We start from the raw sequence: 20,175 nt of genomic DNA, 5'->3' as shown, positions 1-20,175 counted from the left end.
CTCTTTTATCTTTTTCTAGTTGAAGCAGTTTAACCTGTAAGGTATGAAAAGCATGTCCCCAAACAGATTTTTGAGTCAGATCTGTCACTGTATTGCTTTATTAGGAAAATGATCATGTAAAAATAATATTTCAAAATTTCATATTGATATCCATACTTTAGAGAGATCAGGGTATTTATAGTCTCCACCCCCCCCCATCGTTGTGTGGAGGAGGTATGCCTAAAGAAAATGGTATGCCTGTTTTGAATTTAGGATTAAGACCTAGTGCTACATAGGTAGGGCTCATTTTTATTGGAAAGAGTCTAGATCTTGGTGACTAGCATTAGAGTAAGCAGATGAATTTTAATAATTAGTGGAGTTGGGAAGTTCAGTCAGTTCCATTCATTGAATTGGTACAGAAATTAACGTAGCCACATTAAGAAATTACATGTGTTAGTGCAGATTTTTGGCTTAAAAATTAGTATCTTTGCTGTTTGTTGTTGGCAGTGAGTATTCTCTGAGTTGTATGCATTTGTAAATTTATCAACTCTAATTTCATAAAGGTGATTGAAATCCTGGCAAGCTACAGAAATAAATATAAATAATTCCATACTAGCTCTTGGTTACTAGGTGGGTACAGTATCAGAGCCTTCATTAGCTTCCTTTTTCCAGAGAGATTTATTTTTCTGGTTTTCAAGTGGTCATTTTCTTCTAATCTTGAAAATGAAAAAGAGGGGATGGGGGAGTTGAAGAGAATAAGACAGTAAAAACAAAAGGCCTAATAACATTATATTGCCAGCATCTGCAGTGTGGTTGTGATGCTCTTCCACCCGAACCAGTTGGTAAAGAGAGCACATATGACTGACTAACAGTCTCATCTTCAAACCTGTACTCATACAGAAACACAAATAGACCAAAATTAAAAGGAATCTTGCCTCCTATAGGCATTTGAAAAGTGAAGTTTGCTCTTTAACTGGAAAAGGAAAACGCTATTTGGCACTGTTACTCACATTTCTCAGAGAGCATTGCCCAAAAAATGAAGGGCCAAAAAAATCTGTTATTTTTCAACTGAAAAGTATGCCTTGGTGGCCTTGGCTATGCTGTTCCCCTGAATTACTAAATGGTTTGATTTTCCAATTTACTTTCCTATGTACATTAAGGATTTTGCCGACTGATGGTCCATTTTACTAACTGTAATCTTTAGGATTAATGTAGGGATTCCCAGCCAATATTTCTCGCCCTTCTGCTCACAGTTTCAATTAATTTTGGGTTGTGGTTGAAATGATGGAAACTACTCTGCTGTCCTCCAGAGCTAGTGGAATCTTGTATGTCTAAGACACAGTTGTATTGTGACAAAGCTGTTCCCTGACAAATGGCCATGATTATCCTGATAAATGGGTTGGTAAATTTTAGCTTGTGGCGCTCTCATTTGTAACAGGGGCTTCTGATCCAGCCCTTCTGTAAGGAAAGTGTGAGCTCTGCTCTATGCCAGGAAATCAACTTCTGTCCTTACCCAGGCAGGCCTAGGGTCTGGTTTTATTAAGAGATGAAATGCTCACTGCTCAAGATCTGCTGAGGTGGACTGAGACTTGACCAGATGAATCTGCCCACTTAGAAATTGTAGAGAGCACATTTTTACTATAATTTGTGATCTTGTCTGCTTTTTACTGAGATACATTTTCTTTGAAATGTAGGTAGACATCTCTCAGTATTAAATCTCATGGGTTAAACTATAGTCTTAACATGTTTCAGTTCCATCCTGGGAAGAAATATGCCTTGAATGAAGTAAAGGATAACTTTTTTTTATGGTAATGATTTTCTCTTAAGAATTTATGCCTTTTTTTCTTCATCAGCAAATGTCAGTTTTCATCTTCTAAAAGTCAAGTCAGTAGTCTAATTTCATGGTTTTTGCTAGTACATACCTAGAACCTCATTTATGGAAGAATTCTGTGTGAATTGGTAACTTACATCTGAATCCTAAATGTGTCATAGTCTTTCTGGGGAAATCATAATTAAATAAACAAAATACTTGTGGCTCTTTTCTACACGAGAAATGTGACATCATTATCACTTTTAAATTACTCAACATTTATATTAATAAGAGAATCTCCCCCCTCACCCCTTTCCAGCTGCAGGTCCCAGGGCCTTTGCTCTGTTTGATTCAGATCATGTATAGTTGCCCATTTGCTTTGCTTCCTTTTAACTTTGCTAACCTGTTTCAGGGAGAGTCAGATTTCAAAATGCTGCCTTTTTCTCATCCCCTCACCTCCTTCAAGTTACCACTGTGTGGCTTCATAGGCATGTAGAGTGTTCTGCCATGAGAAGGTTTGCTTCAGATCTGTGTTGTTCCCTTTACTTAGAAGGACCTGCTCTTAAACATTAAGAATTGATATCCATTAAAAGGTCAAAATTTAGCATATAATACTTAGAAAGTGCTTTTTTAAAATGGTTCTTTTAAAAGGTATTCTAATAAGAATCAGTATTATGCCTGTTGCTAGCCAGTTATTTTTAATTTGGCTTTTTTGAGGCTTGAAGATCAAGAAAAGGCCGAAGAAAGAGGTTTAAACCCCTTTGTCAAGGCATCTTTGATCATGACAGTTGAGGGGAGGAGGAGGGAGAGAGGGGGACAGGGAGGGGAGAGGGGGCGGGGGGAGAGAGAGAGAGAGAGAGAGACAGGGACAGGGAGTGAGGGTGTATTTGTGTGTGTGCTTTCAAACTAGAGTGAGCAGCTGGTCATAAGATTGCTAAATTGACTCAGTTTATCTCTTTTCTCTCCAAAATAATTTCTAAATCTTTTTTCACATATAAATGTAAGTATAGGATTTAGTAAACTAATTAGTAAAGTGATAATTTAACACTAGTTTAAAATAATTATCTAAATGCCACAAAAATCAACATGTCCATTATAAGTCAAACTGGAGATATGATACGAAATCAGTGTCATTATTTAGTATTGATTTCATTGTAATGAGACCTTTTCACAATCACTTGGATTGTTTAAATACATTAAAGAGTCACTCAGCGTATTAGAATTACATAAAGGGTTCTGATTTCATGATGTGGACTTTGATAATACCTACTAACCCAGGCAAAAACTCTGGAAGAAGAGTGTTTAATATTGACCAGTCTTCAGCATACATAAAATTCTACTCCCCACACTGGCATTAAATTGTAAGTTTGAGTAAATACCAAATTATCATACAAGAGAATTTTGCTAAGTCTCCTTTTAAGCAGCAAGCCAGTTGTGGTACTTGGGGTGGAGAGCAATGATCAAACAAGTATTGATCCATATCTCTTTCTGCTCAGTAGCATCTTTCCAAACTGTTTTCAGTAGGAAAAAACAGCATATGGAGACCTTAGTGTAAATGTTTACACACAATAGTTTATAATTACATACATGAAATGTCTTATTTTGAAGTAAGCATTTTTAGACTTTCCCACAAGAGTGCAAATTAATGTGAGCATTGCTTCATTTAACACTTAAAATATGGTTTCATTTAAAAAAAATTAAAAATACTTCAACACGTCAGAAACCTAAGTCTCCACTTGGTTTGGAAAAATTAGGCTTAATGTCACCATTGGTAAAAATTAGATATGTATTTAGCCCCTACTATGTAAAATAGGTTACTTATCTGATGTAATTTTTGATGATGGGTAGATATTATACTTCACATTCTTTGTATGGCAGCTGCTGACACTTGCACTGTCCATAACCATTAATGATGATGAAGGGTCCTTCATGGGTAGGTTCATATTCATTATATGGTCCTTGGTCTGACATGTTTGACATATGGAGTCGTGTTTGGGATCGGAGCTGCCTGTGGTTCTGAATCATTGAGCACTGCCTAATTCTTCTTAAAGTGGGAGGGCAGCACTTCCTGGAGATGAACACTATAAAAATAATAAAAAAGAAAGAAAACAATAAAGCCATTGTTCCTGTAATTACCCGCTGAGTGAAGATGGCATTGTCTGGTTCCGGGAAGTGTTCCTCAGTAGTAACTGCTATGCCTGCAGTAGTTGGGATTTCTTTGTCTCCCACATGGTAACTTGATGAGCTTATTCTTTTTGTGTATTCAGTGGTTGGATCTTTATAAGTTGTAGCCATGGCAGTGACGGTGGTTGATAAATTCCAGCAGAGCTGAAATCCATGGACTGCATCTAGTATATCCTCTCCCTGGGTGTGGTCGGGGCTGTGGCATAGGATGGAATGCTCCCACCGACCTTGGAAACTGCCCAGCCAGGAGGCCAAAGCACATATTCGAGGGCTGCATTCCCACAGATTGCCAGAGAGGCCAACGGTGGTGAGGGACCTCAGGGAGTTTAAGATCTTGGAATCAAGGCTGTTTAACTTGTTGTTATCCATGAGGAGTGTTTTAAGATTAGGCATCGTTTCAAATACTGTCAGATCGATGGCTTTTATTTCATTTCCAGTCAAGTCTAGTTTTTCTAAAGTGCCCCAGGTCCACTCCATCCCACATGTCAAGTTGCTAATTTTGTTCCACTGTAAGAAGAGCGTGTGCAGACTGCTTAGCCGTAGGAAATGAGCAAAATTAATCTTCGTCAGCTGGTTGTGCTCTAGATGAAGCTCTCTCAGTTTGATTAATCCCGCAAATCCATTGCGAGCCAAACTTCGCAAACGGTTTGTGCTCAAATCCAGAAACTCCAGACTACGACAGTCCCAGAACAGGCGTACTGGGATAGTCCGCAGGGAGTTGGACCGTAAATGCAAGGTCTGCAGCTTCCGGAGGCCATAGAAGAGCTCTGGGTGCAGAGATGACAGCTGATTAAAAGACAGGTCCAAATTTTGCAGGTTAATCAGTTGGGTAAAAGTTGTGTTTGGCAAATAAAATATTTTGTTGGAACTCAAGATTAATTCCTTAAGTTTATATAGTCCTTGAAAAGCATCTTCTTTTACTGTTGATATTTGATTGTGGTCTAAGTGGAGCCAGGTGAGTTGACTGAAGCTGGCAAATTGATCCCTTTCGAGCTCTGTGATGTGATTGTGCCTCAGGGACAGGCCCAGAGAGCCCTTGTCCGTGGTGTTTGGCACTGAGTGGAAGCCCTGAGAGTCGCAGTAGAAGAGCAGCTTCTCACAGCGGCATTTGGGTGGACACGCCATACCCAGCGCAGGCAGCATTTTTAAAACCATACTCATTGCATATATTGCTGCTAGCATAGGGGCCCCTAATGGCCACTTGAAATGTAAGCCTGCAGAATATAATTTAAGGAAAACAAGAAGATAGAATATTTTTCAGCAGAGCATACGGGCTTTTAGAAAACAACAACAACATTATGGCAAAAGATTTCACTACATATAACTTATTTTTTCATTTGCTGTAGAAAAACTAACCTTGTTAGTATGACTAGAACAAAACTTAAACCATTAAGAAAGGAGATACAACACATCCTGTCATCAGCAATATATATTTTACCTAAACCTCAAAATCCAAAAATGTGACAAGTGATTTCTCTCATAAAATGTGAATTCAATGGCTTATTTTAAAAGCGTGACTCCTTGCTGACTGTACAAGACACATTAAATACATGGACTTACCCATTCTTCTGAGCACATTGGAGGCTGCATTCAGTCTCGGTTGTCAGACTCAACGCAGTGAGTCTGTAAAAGGCTCTAACATGCAGGAGCCTTTGACCAGTTTCCTGTTTTCTGTGTCCCAGGCTTTCTGAGTAAAATTGAAATCCACCAGGGCAAGTTGTTTTTTCCTTAGGATATTCCTCTTGAAAGCATTGGTTTCATTTTCTTTGACCACTCTGATCCCCTAAATCAGTTTTGAATATAAGTTATTAATTTCGTCCTCCTCTAACTGCTCAGCTGGTTAATCAAAGCTTCAGCCTCTCCTTTCCGCAGCCGTTAGCTCTCTCGGTCTTAACTTGTTGATGGCAGATGGGCGGCTTGTTGCAGAGAAGAGCTCCTGGAGCAGCATGAGTGCATTTACTGAAAAGCTTTTCCGAGAAACGGCACAAGAATGGATTTGCTTATGTGCTGCGACCACACAGAACTGTATATAGGCTGACGTCACCGGGTGACGTGTCTTTTGTTTGGGTTTTCCAGAAGCTTTACTGTTATAAAGCAGCGTGCTTTGTAACAATATCGGGGTCGTTGTAAGACCCCCGATTATAATAAAGCGAGAAAGAAGAACTCCTGACCTGAAAACATGGTATTCCTTCAGTGTAGGAAGCAGCACTGAGGTTGTAATAAAGGCTGCATTCAAGAAGATCCGTCTGAACAGTGAGTTGGGTTAGCAGAGTGACGATTTTTTAATGCTTGGAAGAGCCAGCGTTAGACTGCCGATTCTGCACAGAGAGATCATCTAAATGGGCAGGAGCCTGCACGATTTATGAAGTGCTGATTTAACAGCAGCCTATGCGAGTGCCTGCTGCTCTGGTAGTTTGGAAAGCTACTCAATCACCTGGTTGTCATGCTTGGTTAAAATAGAAGTTATGACTATGATTTGCCTCAGATGTGTTGGTAAACTAGCTCAGTGGGCTTTGCTTCTTCGCCATTAAGAGTTTAGTGTTATAAACCAAGAATAAAGGGGGGGAAAGGTTGGAAAACAGAGAATTTGGTTATTCTACTCTTTGAGAATTTTAAGAGAAAGCTAGTTAAAATGATTTCTCCTTCTCTGCCTTATTTTATATAATAGTGTTTTATCACAATACTAACTGAAAAATAATAATCCAGAAATTTTTGGATGTCTTGGTAGGAGAAAAGGGTAGGTTGATATAGTCATTTAATATTGCATGCTGTAAGTGTTAACAGTGGAACAGAAATTATTTAGGACAAGTGGTACAGCATGGCTAGATTCTGACATGGTTGCTTGTATTTCCCTCAGAATTTCACTTACTCCTTAAGCTAAAAGCCTCTACTGATCTGGGTTGGGGTATTGTGGCCCTCAAACAATAGAGCATTTGCATGCTCAACAGGCCTGTTGGCACACTTAAGAACCAACTTCGATTCTCATACTCACTGTTGTTAGAATCTCTCTAGGGAATACAAAAGGTCACTTATACTTTGGAATAGGATTTTTGCTTTGGCTGTTTTTACTTGACCTAACACTATCTTTTCCTGTCGAACAGTATCACTTTTCAGAATTTCGTTATGAATATACACCTCCATGTTTACTACTGTATAGACATGAAAGTTATTTCTACTGTGAGTTATGGTCATAGTTTCTGCCTGATGAAGGCAAGGCCTCTTGTATACGTGACATTACTGATTTGGCCTTCTTGGCCGTTTCTCCCATACCATTTCTCTCATACTTATCCTCAGTAGGTCTTGTGTCAGACTTGAAGGCAGAAATCTGAAAACTACCCCATGGTATCTGAGAAACAAGAACACCATCAATCTGTTGGCTTCCAGGGGCTTTATCACACTGGGTGTGTGTAAGAAGTTATTTTCTCAAGGGGTGTTGTGTCTGTGTTGGAGTGCAGTACCGGAGTGAGGACGGAAGACTCCAGGGTGCTTTCCTCAGGGCTCTGTGGAGACAGCAACAATTGCAGGTGTGTAGTTTGGCTCCTCCTAGTTACAGACCCCAAGATAGGATTAGAGGTATAAGAATTTTATTGAGGAAAATGCCTGGGATGTGTAGAGGGAGGGAGAAGATGACAGAAATACTCCTATTGGTTTGCTAGAGTCTAAAAACCCATGGGGCATGTCTGACACCTCTGAAAGGAGAGGGGAAAGAAAGACCCTACCAGCAGGGCAGTTCTCAGTCAGTTTCTCCAGGCCAGAGAGAAGTCCCCAGGCCAACGTTGCCATTAGTGGAACCCCTTATTCTCAGGAACTAGTATTCCCAGTTTTCCTGTTTACTGGTTAAGGAAAAGAGGGAGAGGGCCTTGTTTAGAATTCAGGATGCCATTCCTCCAACTGACCTGGATCCTTTCCACAGTCTGTCTCTCTGTAGGCTGGAAGTTCTTAATCTGAGTCCATAATTGGCCTGTAGAGTTTTGTTGCTTGTGCATTTTTCTGTTGATAAAGTTTAATCAAATTCTTAGAGGGTCTGTGACCCTAGGTTTCAGAGTGACCATTCTATAGGAACAGAACTTGTTCTCAAAGCTTCCAGTGAGGGGTGTCTGATAAGGGTGGTCTCTCAAAATTTTTTTTTTTTTTTTTATGGATAAGAAGCCCTGGGGATACTGTAAATGGCTCTTACTGAAGTTAGTCATCCTCTGATGAAAAAAAACCTTTGCAAGGCAGGAGGAGCTGGATTAATTTCTCCCCTGAAGTAACCACTTTAGTTCCATGTGGAGAAAAGTGTTGAAATCAATTGGATTAGAGCAACCATGATTAGGGATGAGTTATATGTGAAAATTTAGAGGGAAAAGCATTTCATTCCCCTTGAACTCTTGGTTCCCTTCTGCTCTTGTAGTCTACTTGGCCTACTTACAGTATACTAACAGATGAAAAACCCTTAAATTACATTATCCTAATACTATTATAACAGATTTGCGGGCAAGGAAAATTGTTCAGAAAAGCACCAGTGCAATCAAGAGTAATTATTTTTTTATGCACCTGGAGAAGTGGGCACTAATGCCTGCTACACCACAGTACCCAGAGAGCATGGTCTGTCTAGGTCACTAGCCTTTTTGCCCACTTGACTTCTCTTTGGGTTCAAAAGGTTTAGGCTGTGGAGTCAAAGGAAATGTGATGTTTGTCTTAAAATGGGTTGGAGTACACTGTTCCTATTGATGGAGATATGTATCAATTTTTGATCTTTATTTCTCGTTAGCTAAAAGGAATAAAAAGAAACCTGTGTTCTTTCTGAATTAAACCTTTTCTTAGTTTCATTTCACAACGGCTTTATTCTGCATACATATGCCTTTGACTTAATTAAAGTGGCAATACAACCTCTGGAAAGTACTCTTGATATCATCTGTTTCAATTTTCACTGTTGTAGTTGTTCGTGGCAAGGCAAAGGACAAGTAAAATCTAGCCGTCTGTCCTCTCTGTGAATGGTTTTAAGCAAATTAAATGAGTCATGTGGCAGGGTTTAGGTGTTAACACTTATCTGCATTACTCTTCATGAAAGTTTGCTTTTAATATATATTGCTAATCAGGAATGAATATTTACCTCTTTGGAAAAGCAGATGTATATCGTGAAATTTTCTAATCGTTTGTGGTAGAGAGGGAGCTGGGTTTTGCTTTATGCTGAAAAATCAGGTGTTTCTTAACCAATCATGCCTGACTCCCCAAATTTTCATATCCCAGAGGTGCTCGGTTAAAGAAAACCTTCTGGCTACCAGTCTCGGTCATGGTTCTTTGGAGATCTCTTCACAATTATCAAAAAGTTGCAGCCATTTTTAGGGTGGAGATCCAAGATTTGTGGGTCTGAGTATATCCCTTCCCAAGAACCTTTTAGGGTTCTTAGTTGGCAACCACAGTTGGGCCTATATTTTATTAATATCTTTATTTGAGTGAGTTTTATCAACACTAGCCTTTTTTGAGAGGTGGGAGGGAACGAGGATGAGAGAAAATTATGGTAAATCCTAGAGTTCACTGTTTTTAAACGTGTGTTTGGAGGCAAAGTTTTTGATTTACTCTTTATTTTTATTTTTGGCCATGCTAGGTCTTTGTTCCCAGCGCATAGCCTTCTCTCATTGTGGAGCACAGCCTCTAGAATACACAGGCTTAGTAGTTGGCCCTATGTAGGCTTAGTTGCCCCATGGCATTTGGGACCTTGGTTTCCAGATCAGGGTTCAAACCTGCATCCCATACATTGAAAGGGAGAGTCTTAACCACTGGGCCACAGGGAAAGTCTGTGATTTGCTCTTTAAGAAATGGGGTTTGGCACTAAACATCAGCTTGTTATCTTCCCAAGAAACAGAATCTGTCTGACAGAGGCAGATAGAATATGCCTTGATAAATTGATGGCCTTACCAATCTGTCATGTTAGACATGGGTTAAAGAGTAGTTAATTGATTATCAAGTTACTTGATTATCCTAGGTAGAGCCACAGAATCTGAGAACTTTCAGAATTATAGGCTTTTAGAGTTTTGGTGAAAATACAGAGGACCACTGTTGAGTGTTAATAAGTATCTCTGTTGCTGGGAATCTTTCCTTCTAAAAGCCTTTTTTTTTTTTTTTTTCATAGTGAAAACTTTTATATTTGGAATTAGCCAGCTGGACTCAGTTTAGATGATCCCAATTTTGTTGGCAACATCCAAAGCATCATAGTCAGGAGCCAGTCGAACATATGCCTTCTTCTCTCCATCAGGCCTGATCAGAGTATTGACCACGTCAATGTCATAGAGCTTCTTCACAGCCTGTTTAATTTGGTGCTTGTTGGCCTTGACATCCACAATGAATACCAGTGTGGTGTTGTCTTCTATTTTCTTCATGGCTGACTCGGTGGTGAGGGGGAATTTGATGATGGCATAGTGGTCAAGTTTGTTTCTCCTGGGGGCACTCTTCCGAGGATATTTGGGCTGCCTCCTGAGCCGCAGTGTTTTGGGCCGCCGGAAGGTGGGTGACGTCCGGATCTTCTTTTTCTTGTGGCTGTGGACACCTTTCAACACTGCTTTCTTGGCCTTCAAAGCCTTTGCTTTGGCTTCAGCTTTAGGAGGGGCAGGGGCTTCCTTCTTCGCCTTTGGCGCCATCTTCATGAAAAGCTAAAAGCCTTTTAAGAAGTAGACTGTCCACATTAGGCCTGCAGAATCCACAGTTTGACCCCATCCTTGCCTTGCATTGATTGTGATATTTTTAAAGTTCTTTTGTTATCTTCATTAAATGTGACTGAGAAAGCAGTAGGAAGGAGTGATGGTTACACTAATGATGATGAGCTGTGTTCCTTTTGATGCTGTGACTTTAAAAATGTGGGATTTCTCCTTCTAGTTTTGGAGATGTGGTTTTGGGCAATTGTTGCTGTTGGCGGGATGGCAGAACTAGTGTCGTATACTAACATTGTGTTCTGTGCCCAGATCTAGAAAATTCAGCAGTAAATTTTGGGGTGATAAATCTTAGGTAAGGGAAAATCTTCCATAAAAGTTTGAGCTGAGGTGTTTTTAAACCACAAAGATCTTTTATTTTACCTATTGTAGACATCAGACCAACCTAAACCAAACAGAACTGTCTTGAAGTCTTGATAAAAGTACATAGACTGATTGAAATTTATATTACCAAGCCCTTGGGGATTCCCAGGTGGCTCAGTGCCTGCCAATACAGGAGATGAAGGTTTGGTCCCTGGATCTCGAAGATCCCCTGGAGGGGGAAATGGCTACCCACTCCAGTATTCTTGCCTGGGAAATCCCATGAACAGGGGAACCTGGTGGGCTACTGTCAATGGGATCACAGAGAGATGGACCCAACTGAGTGACTGAACATGCACACATTTTTTATTCTTGCCTGCCCGTGACTTCATTGTGTTTGTGTTTCCCCCATCCTCTGTATGTGGTAGGGTTCATTTTTTATTCTGAAATAGAGCCAAGTTTGGATTTGTCTCTCCTGCTGCTTCTCCCTTTCTGCATTTAGAGTAACTTTCTATTTAGATATGTTTCCTCCTGCCTACATAGACGGCCACAGGCTGTACAAAACCATTTGCACAGGATAGGATTAAGAGTTGAGATACCCATTCATATTTAGAAGAATCTCTTTCAATTTTAGTGGGCTCTTTGACCCATTTGGCTAGATTTAAGAGGATGAATTTGCAGTATATCAGCTATATGCAGTCTTGGTTGTTGAAGCTTGGAAATGCCGTTCCTCCCTCTTAGTGTGCTCTGGGATAGAGAGATGGCAACATGTGCTTAAGGCAAGCAAAATATTTGAACATGTGATATCGTCAATGCAGAGAAATCCAGTAACAAAAATTTGGCCCAAAGAGAACAAGATCACTTCTTATTAGGAATGGCTTATAGCAGCATGTCAACATTATAGCTGCTGTTGAGATATTGACCCCGTGTTGCTAAGGCTTGAGCTCCCATGGGAGTTGATTCTTTTCCTCTGTTTTTTGCTCTTGTGAAAGTGAGAACATTGGGGGTCTATCTAATGCCTTCATAATTTTTCCCTGTGTGTGAGCATACGTGTGTACCTAATAGCTTCATAGCTTTACCCTTGTGTGGCTGTACTATAATCTATGGACATGTAGGTTTTTTTGAGGCTTTTGACACAGTGTAAAACGAATATTATTTTTGCATACTTAGGCAAGTTTGTATATAAGGTAAGCTCCTAACAAATTGCTAGGTTGTAGGGGGTATGGTGATTGCAGCCATGAAATTAAAACCCTAACCCTAACCCTAACCCTTGGAAGGAAAGTTATGACCAACCTAGATGGCATATTAAAAAGGAAAGATGTTACTTTGCCAACAAAGGTCCATCTAGTCAAGGCTATGGTTTTTCCAGTGGTCATGTATGGATGTGAGAGTTGGACTGTGAAGAAAGCTGAGTGCTGAAAAATTTATGCTTTTGAACTGTGGTATTGGAGAAGACTCTCGAGAGTCCCCTGGACTGCAAGGAGATCCAACCAGTCCATCCTAAAGGAGATCAGTCCTGGGTGTTCATTGGAAGGACTGATGCTGAAGCTGAAACTCCCAATAGTTTGGCCACCTGATGCGAAGAGTTGACTCATTGGAAAAGACCCTGATGCTGGGAGGGACTGGGGGCAGGAGGAGAAGGGGACGACAGAGGATGAGATGGCTGGATGGCATCACCGACTCAATGGACATGAGTTTGAGTAAACTCCAGGAGTTGGTGATGGACAGGGAGGCCTGGCGTGCTGCGATTCATGGGGTCGCAAAGAGTCGGACATGACTGAGCGACTGAACTGAACTGAGGGAGTATATTATTTAAAATTGCTAGACATTGCCACATTACCTTCCAAAGAATTTTAAACCACCTTAACACCATATTAGAAACCAGCAGACATTAAAATTGTGAATCTCATAGGTGAAACATGCTCTCTTTGATGTGTTATGAGTGAGATTCAGCATCATTTTGGATGTTGGCATACTGTTATCTGTTCTTTTCTGTAGATTGTGTATTTCATTTGGTCATTCCATTTCCCACTCCAATAGTTGGTCATTTCTTTAAAGATTTGCAGGGATTATTTGCTTATTAAAGAAGCTAATTTTGTTTGTGACATACTTTACAGATATCTCCTCCAGTTAGTCATTTGTCTTTTAAAGATTTTATGATCTTTGCTATATATGCTTAATTTTAATGAATGGTGAAACAGATCATAATCTTTCTTAATATTAAAACATACACTTGCCATATTATGGTAATGATCCAGTACAAGTTGGTGAACATGAAATCTGTAGTATCTTCAGTAAACAAAGATTCCCTATTAACCCATTATCTTTAGCAGAGAAAAGAGGATCCGATCCTTCAGAAGGTTATTTATTTATTTATTTATTTTGTTATTTATTTTTAAATCAATGCAGAACCCAAAAATGTTTCCTGGTTTATCACAAATCTTAACCTGATTTCACCAGTTAACTGAGCATTTAAAAATCCTTCTGCGCAGGGCTGCAATGGAGACTCAGACATGGAGAACACGCTTGTGGACACAGGGGCAGGAGAGGGTGGGATGAATGGAGAGAGCAGCATGAAAACATACACACTACCACATGTAAAATAGATAGCCAGTGGGAATTTGCTGTATGACTCAAGGATCTCAAACTGGTGCTCTGTGACGACCAGAGGGGCGGGATGGAGTGGGAGGTGGGAAGGAGCTTCAAGAGGGACGGGACATATGTATGCCTCTGGCTGATTCATGTTGATGTTATGGCAGAAACCAGCACAATATTGTAAAACAGTTAACCTTCAATTAAAAAAAAATTTTAAAAAAGATCTTACACTTTTTAAAGGAAAAAAAATCCTTTTGAAATATCTTTACATTTGAGTAATCTTATTTTTTCCTGGATTATTAGTAGCTTCAAAATTAAGGCCTTTTTAAATGACCTTTATATATTTAGTTTGTATACCTATTTGCTTTATATACCTATTTGCGCTTCTGACAGCTTCCCAAGTTACTATGCATAGCACCTATTTAACAAGTAGATGGTTTTTTTAAGAAGAAGAGAACTGGTGTCTCAAAGCGATTGGAATATCTCAGCTACATGCTTGAGTTCTTTTCTCCATCATGGATTTTGTTTTCCCCAGGAAGGGAAAGTAGTAGCTCATACATTCATTCTGGTCTCCCAGGATTTGGTGGAAAGGTTGCAACATACTCACTACAGTTCATTTGGTTCTGTGCTATAATGGCCATGTAAAGGGACATGGCATAGTTATGCCATAGTGGAATGTTAATGGTAGTTGTAATACCTAAGCTTGTTAGAACTTATAGGCACATTTTTAGGTGCAATATGGCATGGGGCTGAGAAAAATCTAAAGGTAGTAAGCAAGGTCATCTGAGAAAATACTCAGATGAACCAGTAAGGCTCATTTCTAAGCTTATGCCCTCTTTGAGGGGAGAGAGAAAGAAAGCGAGGTTATAGTATGTAACATTAGAGTTTCCTACCCAGTTTTAGTATTTTTAGGATGAAATAGGTAACATTAGGTAAACCAGAAACTTCTATCTTTTGCAACTGTAAGGAGCGACAGTGTATCTTTGAAAGGAATTTGGGAATGCTGGTCTATTTGACCACTATATTCTAATATTAAGTTACTTAATCTTTGCCTCAACTCTTGTCACACATTGAGTTTATGCAAAGCCCATCAGTCATGTGTACGCCAGGTAAAACAAGAAGGGTCAAATTGCTTTTTCTGTTATCCACTAAATGTATATTGTATGGTAATGTGTTGCCCATCCCACAGCAAACCTTTTAGTCCTACTTATGAAGATATAGGGCTTCCCAGATGGTGCTAGTGGCAAAGAACCTATCTGCCAATGCAGGAGACGTAAGAGACTCAGGCTCAGTCACTGGGTGAGGAAGATTCCCCAGAGAAGGGCACGGCAACCCTCTCCAGTATTCTTGCCTGGAGAATCCCACGGACAAAGGAGCCTGGCAGGCTACAGTCCATAGGGTTACAAAGACTTGGAATGACTGAAGCGACTTAGCATATGTGAGGATACTGACTGAACTCAAGTCTCCCTGGGTTTTCAAAATATTTTTTTGAGAATTTCTTTAATACCAGGTCCCCTGTTCTTCTCTGAAGTCTTCCAGCAGCATCTTGGTAATACTTTCTTTCAAAAGTTCCTTATCCCCGGCTTTACCTGACGGCAGTATAGTGGATGACAGACCTCATTTCCCCCTTTTATACCTGGAGATAACAGTGCTGCTCTGTTCTTTTCTCTCTCTCATTGTCATTGAGGGAAAGAGGCTTCAGATGCCCATTCTGACTTGGATCTTGTGAAATGTCATGCTTCTTGGTGTTTAAATTTTAATTTTCTAATGGCTGATGGAGGCATTGTATTGAACTAGACCTTCCTATTAAATTAATCGGAGCGTCCTATTTCCTTTTAAATAGTTTTTAAATGTTCCCTTTTAAATAGTCCTTAAATTGGATTTTACCCTCCGCTGCTATTCTCTTCCAGCCTTACTCTAGATTAAATATAGAAAGTATTTGGTAGACAGTATTTGAGGTTATTTGAAAAGCCTTATATTTTCACTGATAACAGGAAAGCAAGGGACTGATAATCTGCCATGTAGATGACACACTAAGCCCTGTGACTTTAAGCACGTCTGTGGTCCCTGGTTTCTCATCTTATGTCAGCAGTTTCCCGGGGTATGATTTGAGAATGGCTATGAGGGGAAACATGAGGTGCCATGGAAGCACCCCAGAGGGACACCTAAATGAAACTTAGGGTTGGAGGTGGCCACAGGGAACTTATACAAGGAAATGTGATACCTCATCTAAAGGATGGGTAGGAGTTAGAAGAAGGAGGGGAAGAGTATTCCAGGTAGGTGATAGAGAGCTTGGCATGTCTGAAGAATTTAAATGTGTGTGGATGGATCATATCTGAGTGACAAGAGGCAGTGAAGTGATGGGAGTGGCCTGGCTCTGGCAGGGTGAGTGTGCAGAATTAGGAGAAGGAAGCCTCTCGCAGAAGAGCTCTGAATGAACCATATAGACTCTTCAGATTAGTGTACTTTTCATGCTGGAAGTATTGTGGAAGTTTTCACTTTGTGTTTTTCCCTGGAAGCTCTGTGTTTATTTTGTGCTGTTACTTCTGGGGCGTTTACCTGGGAATCTTTGTCACATGGCGTCTAGGGAATAATGTGCCTTGAGATGCCACCTGCAGTGCGAGGGACATATTTCATCCCTTTCCAACTGGGAAGAGTTAGAATGAAGTTAGGGAATGGAGAGATGGTAGGGTATGGGCAAGGAATTGGTCGACCTATGTGCCAGACACAGCGCTGACACCTGGTACTGTTCTAGCCACGGGTTCCGGGAAACAAACTCACTCAGAAGGACAATGCAAATAGTGGAGTGCAGTTTATTACACCGGCGGGCCCAAGGCAGAGTCTCCTCTTAGCCAAGGACCCCACCAGTCTTTGTGAAAACTTTATATACCCCAAGTGTATAAGGTTCCCTGAAACTAGTCTGAACAAAGGAAAAACAAAGATACAATCAAAGTTAACCCACAATTCATATGCCTTAAACCTAGGTAGTTAACAGTGGACAGTTATCAATAGGCTTGTGGTCATACCCCAATAAGCATAATAGAATGTATGATTCTATTTGGTCACACATATAATTAAGGTATTCTTTCAGGCGATGGAGAGCCTTGGGGCTCTTCCTTCCGGGGGCCTGGTTTTCCAGTTGGTATGTTGTTTCCATAGATACTGGGCATATAGCTCAAAGTCCACAGTCCGGCCCAAGATGCAGTCCTGCTTTCAAGATAGAGCCTGTTCTGTTTCCTCCTTCAGTATCATCTTGAATGGTTGAGACTTGTAGATTTGTTTTAAGAGAATGCTTACTGTTTCTGAGGCAGGAGGCAGTTCTTTGAAAGGAAAAAAAAAGTTTGTTCACTCAGAAGTCACCACCACAAAATGGGTAAAATCCTCCAGAAAATTCTAGTTCTTAATACCTTAAAAAAAAAATGAATGCCAAACTTCAGTGTAACTTCCTGTATGACTTTTATGTACTGCTCTGACCCACTGTTGATGTCATTCAGAACTCCTGTCAGGCCCCGCACAATACTGGGTCTTGCTGAATTAGGAGTTGCTCTGAATTATTTTATCTCAGATTAGAAACCTACTGAGAAAGAATTACCGTTAGTCCTGCCTACTCCTGTGGATGCAGAGTACTCACTAAAGAATATCTAAAGAAATAGAAGCAGGAGGAAGGTGAAGTGGCTTCCTTATGCTTATCTTGAAAATGGGTTTTGAAAGCCCTTTTACTGTCTCAGCCAAAACAGTTGCTTAGAGGCAGTCGCAGCTAATAACCTTTGCCTCTCATTTGATATTTACTTGTTGAGGAGGAGATTTATGTTGAAACCCCAAACATGCCGTAACTTTTTCTTAGAATGCCTTTGTTCACTGCTCAGCAGGGGCATACATATCAAAACTGAGTGAGCCTAGGTGGTCTCTGTGCTTAGTGGGATAGTCTCTCAATTAGGTGGGAGCCAAGAATTTACTTAAATTCATTGGTCAACTTTACTTTGGCCTAGCCAGAACTATAAACAAAAGATCATAACAGCTTTAATCTCAAAGAGAAGATGTTATTTTACAGGTCAGCAAGCTTTTTACTTTTGTCAAGCTTAAGTTTGTAAGTGTGTATACTCACCTCTGTTATATTTTAAATGATTGGAATTATAAACTTGCTGTTTGGACTGGTTCGTTGTTTTTTTTTTTTTTTTTTCTTTTTTCTTTTTAAAAGGATGCTTTGATTTAAAAGATGATCTATCTAGCATAACCTAAAAAGTCAGTAAATAACTGCTTCTGAACTGCCTCCCCCCGCCCCCAGAGAAATGAGGCATAAGCCTCTATTTCCTAAAGTAACAAGAAAGACAAATTAATTTTTAGGATAGTATGACAAAGGATTAACAGATTCATGTTGTGTTTTGCATCTTAAAGTGAATTTTGCTGTGTGAATGCAATTCCCTCAAAAGTCAAGTTTAAGAATTTGCTTTTATATAATTTTCTAAGTAAATCCTTCTACCTAAATTGAGGACATTTCTGGTTGCAAGTAATTAGGTGCTCATGAGGGCGTTGAGCTCAACCTTTGAGTTTCACATGTTTTCTGAAATAAATGATCTGTTGAAACACCCCCGCCCCGCAACATAGCTAGGTATAATGACAGATTGTACTAGGTTTACTTCTAAGTGAGGACTTGAGTTTCTAAGAAATGTGCTGAGCTTTTCCTGATTTAAGCATTAATTATGAGGTCAGTTTGATTTTTTTTTTATTTTAATTTTAGCCGCCTTTGCCTTAGATCCTTGTATTTTGATCTTTGAGGTTGTCAGTAAACTAATTCTTGTCACATTCTTTTCTGACTGATGCCCATGAATAAATCACAGTTCATTCTTACAGGTAGAAGAAATTCTCATACTTCCTCAGTTTTTGTTGAGATTTTTTTTCTTAAGCCCATTAATATTAGTGAATTACTTAATTTTATTGACAGTCCAGGTGGAGAAAAGATTTGGAATGTGACCCTGACTAGATTTGATAGGGACCATATCAATGTTTTGCTTGTATTTCAACTTTTAATATTTTGTCTCCTCCTTTCTTTTGCTGCATAACCTATATCCCTAAATATTCCTTCTCTTTTTTCCTAATAGTCCAGAGCCAAAGGCAGAGGGACAAGTATCACTGTTCACATTCAACAGATGGGAGATAAGCAAGAAACTGAGTAACAGATGTTAAAAGGCACTCAGAAAGTGTATAACTACATCTTCTTGGCTCTTCACCTTCTATACTGACTTAGGTAGATTATCTATATCAGAATGCCTTGAGGGCACCTGTGGCTAGAGGAACACTGGGTTAAGTTCCTTTGTCCATTTGTATCTCTTCCGTAATTACTACATGCTTTACAGAATGAGCCACATTTGTTGACTGGGCATTTTGTAAGGAAAAGCTTTTAATATATTTCATAGTTTAACCTGATGTCTTACAAGGTATTTCTAAGCACATGTCTAGCTAGCTCTACCTGGGGTAACTACCTTTGTCCCTTTTCTTAAAACTACCATCAATTTTGATTCTGCTTAGAATGTTCCCCAAGGCAAATGTCCACTCAACCCCCTGCCCTCTTAAGAAATGCTGGTTTATATACCTCTCTCAGAGTGGCCAATATGTTCTTTTCTATGCAATACAATTGCATTAAGCTTAACCTAGACATTTTAAATAATCTTACAAAGCGTTCTTATTTGGCCTATATGATATACAGTATTAACTGAAGTAATCTTAAAAAGCGCTGTTTTATTTGAGCTGTATAAAATACATTATAAACTCCTATCCATCATGATGCATCTTTGTTTTAAAACTTATTGTTTCACATTGTTTTAGTGCCAGGTGCCATCTTTCACATTTTGACGTTCCTCATATCTTAGAGTTCATCAAAATCAGATATTACCTTTTTTTGCCTGCAGTTCAAGGAGAACTGGTTCATTAATGAAATTGTTGTATGCTGAACCTTGAATTAAAATATACATTTAATTTTTCCAGCAGAACTTTAAGCGAAAGTCTTGCCTTTTGGCTTCTCTTGTTTTGGCAAAACTCCCTCAGTTTCCATCATGAAATAATATGGAGCCTAAGAGTTGTAAAATTAGGTTTTTATGAACAAAGCCACATGGTGCTCTCCTCACTGTATCCCAACTTGGGGCTTAAAAAATTGATTTTTCAATGTTGATTTGAACTTAGTTATTGACTACCATTAAATTTTCTTATAAATTACTGTAATGTGCATCTCCTTCCTTGTTTTCCAGGCTGGACGTAAAGAAAGAAGTGATGCACTCAATTCTGCAATAGATAAGATGACCAAGAAGACCAGAGACCTGCGTAGGCAGGTAAGCTGAGAGAAGTGCTGATTGCTTCCCCAAGTTCTTGGTTTTATTGTTTTGGTTAGAATTCCAACAAATACTCAACCCATATGCTTTCTTGAATTAAAGGATGACTTTTCACAGGAAATTTGACTGTTTTGTTGCTAATAAGCTTCTAAATGGCTACTAAAATCTCTTGGGGACCTAGAATAATACAGTCCTGGAATGGACTGAATAAATTGTGCTGTAAAAATGATGCTCAGGTAAGAAAATCAATTTAAAATGACTTGGGGACCTCAGAAAATACCCTGAAAGATCTTGT

At 39.5% G+C, this 20,175-nt stretch overlaps 3 protein-coding genes across 5 annotated transcripts in view; 1 reads left to right on the top strand and 2 right to left on the bottom strand.

Moving 5' to 3' along the window:
- Positions 1-20,175, top strand: part of CTNNA1 (catenin alpha 1) — a 171,826-nt gene that overhangs the window by 103,111 nt on the left and 48,540 nt on the right. For both annotated transcript variants that reach the window (XM_043465373.1, XM_043465374.1), the window contains exon 8: positions 19,800-19,880. In XM_043465373.1, coding sequence (XP_043321308.1) covers positions 19,800-19,880 — 81 coding nt within the window. The remainder of the gene's footprint in view (positions 1-19,799; positions 19,881-20,175) is intronic.
- LRRTM2 (leucine rich repeat transmembrane neuronal 2) lies at positions 2,923-5,966 on the bottom strand. 2 transcript variants are annotated; one of them, XM_043465387.1, is made up of 2 exons: positions 5,534-5,966; positions 2,923-4,759 (listed from the first exon to the last, which is right to left on the bottom strand). In XM_043465387.1, exons 1-2 carry the CDS (start codon positions 5,561-5,563, stop codon positions 3,641-3,643), a joined length of 1,149 nt encoding a protein of 382 aa, XP_043321322.1. In that variant the 5' UTR covers positions 5,564-5,966; the 3' UTR covers positions 2,923-3,640. The 2 variants fall into 2 exon arrangements, with proteins under 2 accessions (XP_043321322.1, XP_043321321.1); XM_043465386.1 differs by having other exon boundaries at positions 2,923-5,187; positions 5,534-5,964.
- LOC122439863 (60S ribosomal protein L23a-like) lies at positions 10,114-10,604 on the bottom strand. The gene has a single exon (XM_043465390.1). The coding sequence runs from the start codon at positions 10,597-10,599 to the stop codon at positions 10,129-10,131; it is 471 nt and encodes a 156-aa protein (XP_043321325.1). The 5' UTR covers positions 10,600-10,604; the 3' UTR covers positions 10,114-10,128.

This window comes from Cervus canadensis, chromosome 4 (assembly GCF_019320065.1).
Source record: "Cervus canadensis isolate Bull #8, Minnesota chromosome 4, ASM1932006v1, whole genome shotgun sequence".
Lineage (NCBI taxonomy): Eukaryota > Metazoa > Chordata > Mammalia > Artiodactyla > Cervidae > Cervus > Cervus canadensis.
The sequence above is the reverse complement of the archived record's forward strand: the minus strand, read 5'-3'. Positions and strand labels throughout refer to the sequence as shown.

Bases quoted from the DNA above. Each gene is read 5' to 3' on its own strand.
- LOC122439863 (XM_043465390.1), bottom strand. From the start codon at position 10,599: ATGAAGATGGCGCCAAAGGCGAAGAAGGAAGCCCCTGCCCCTCCTAAA.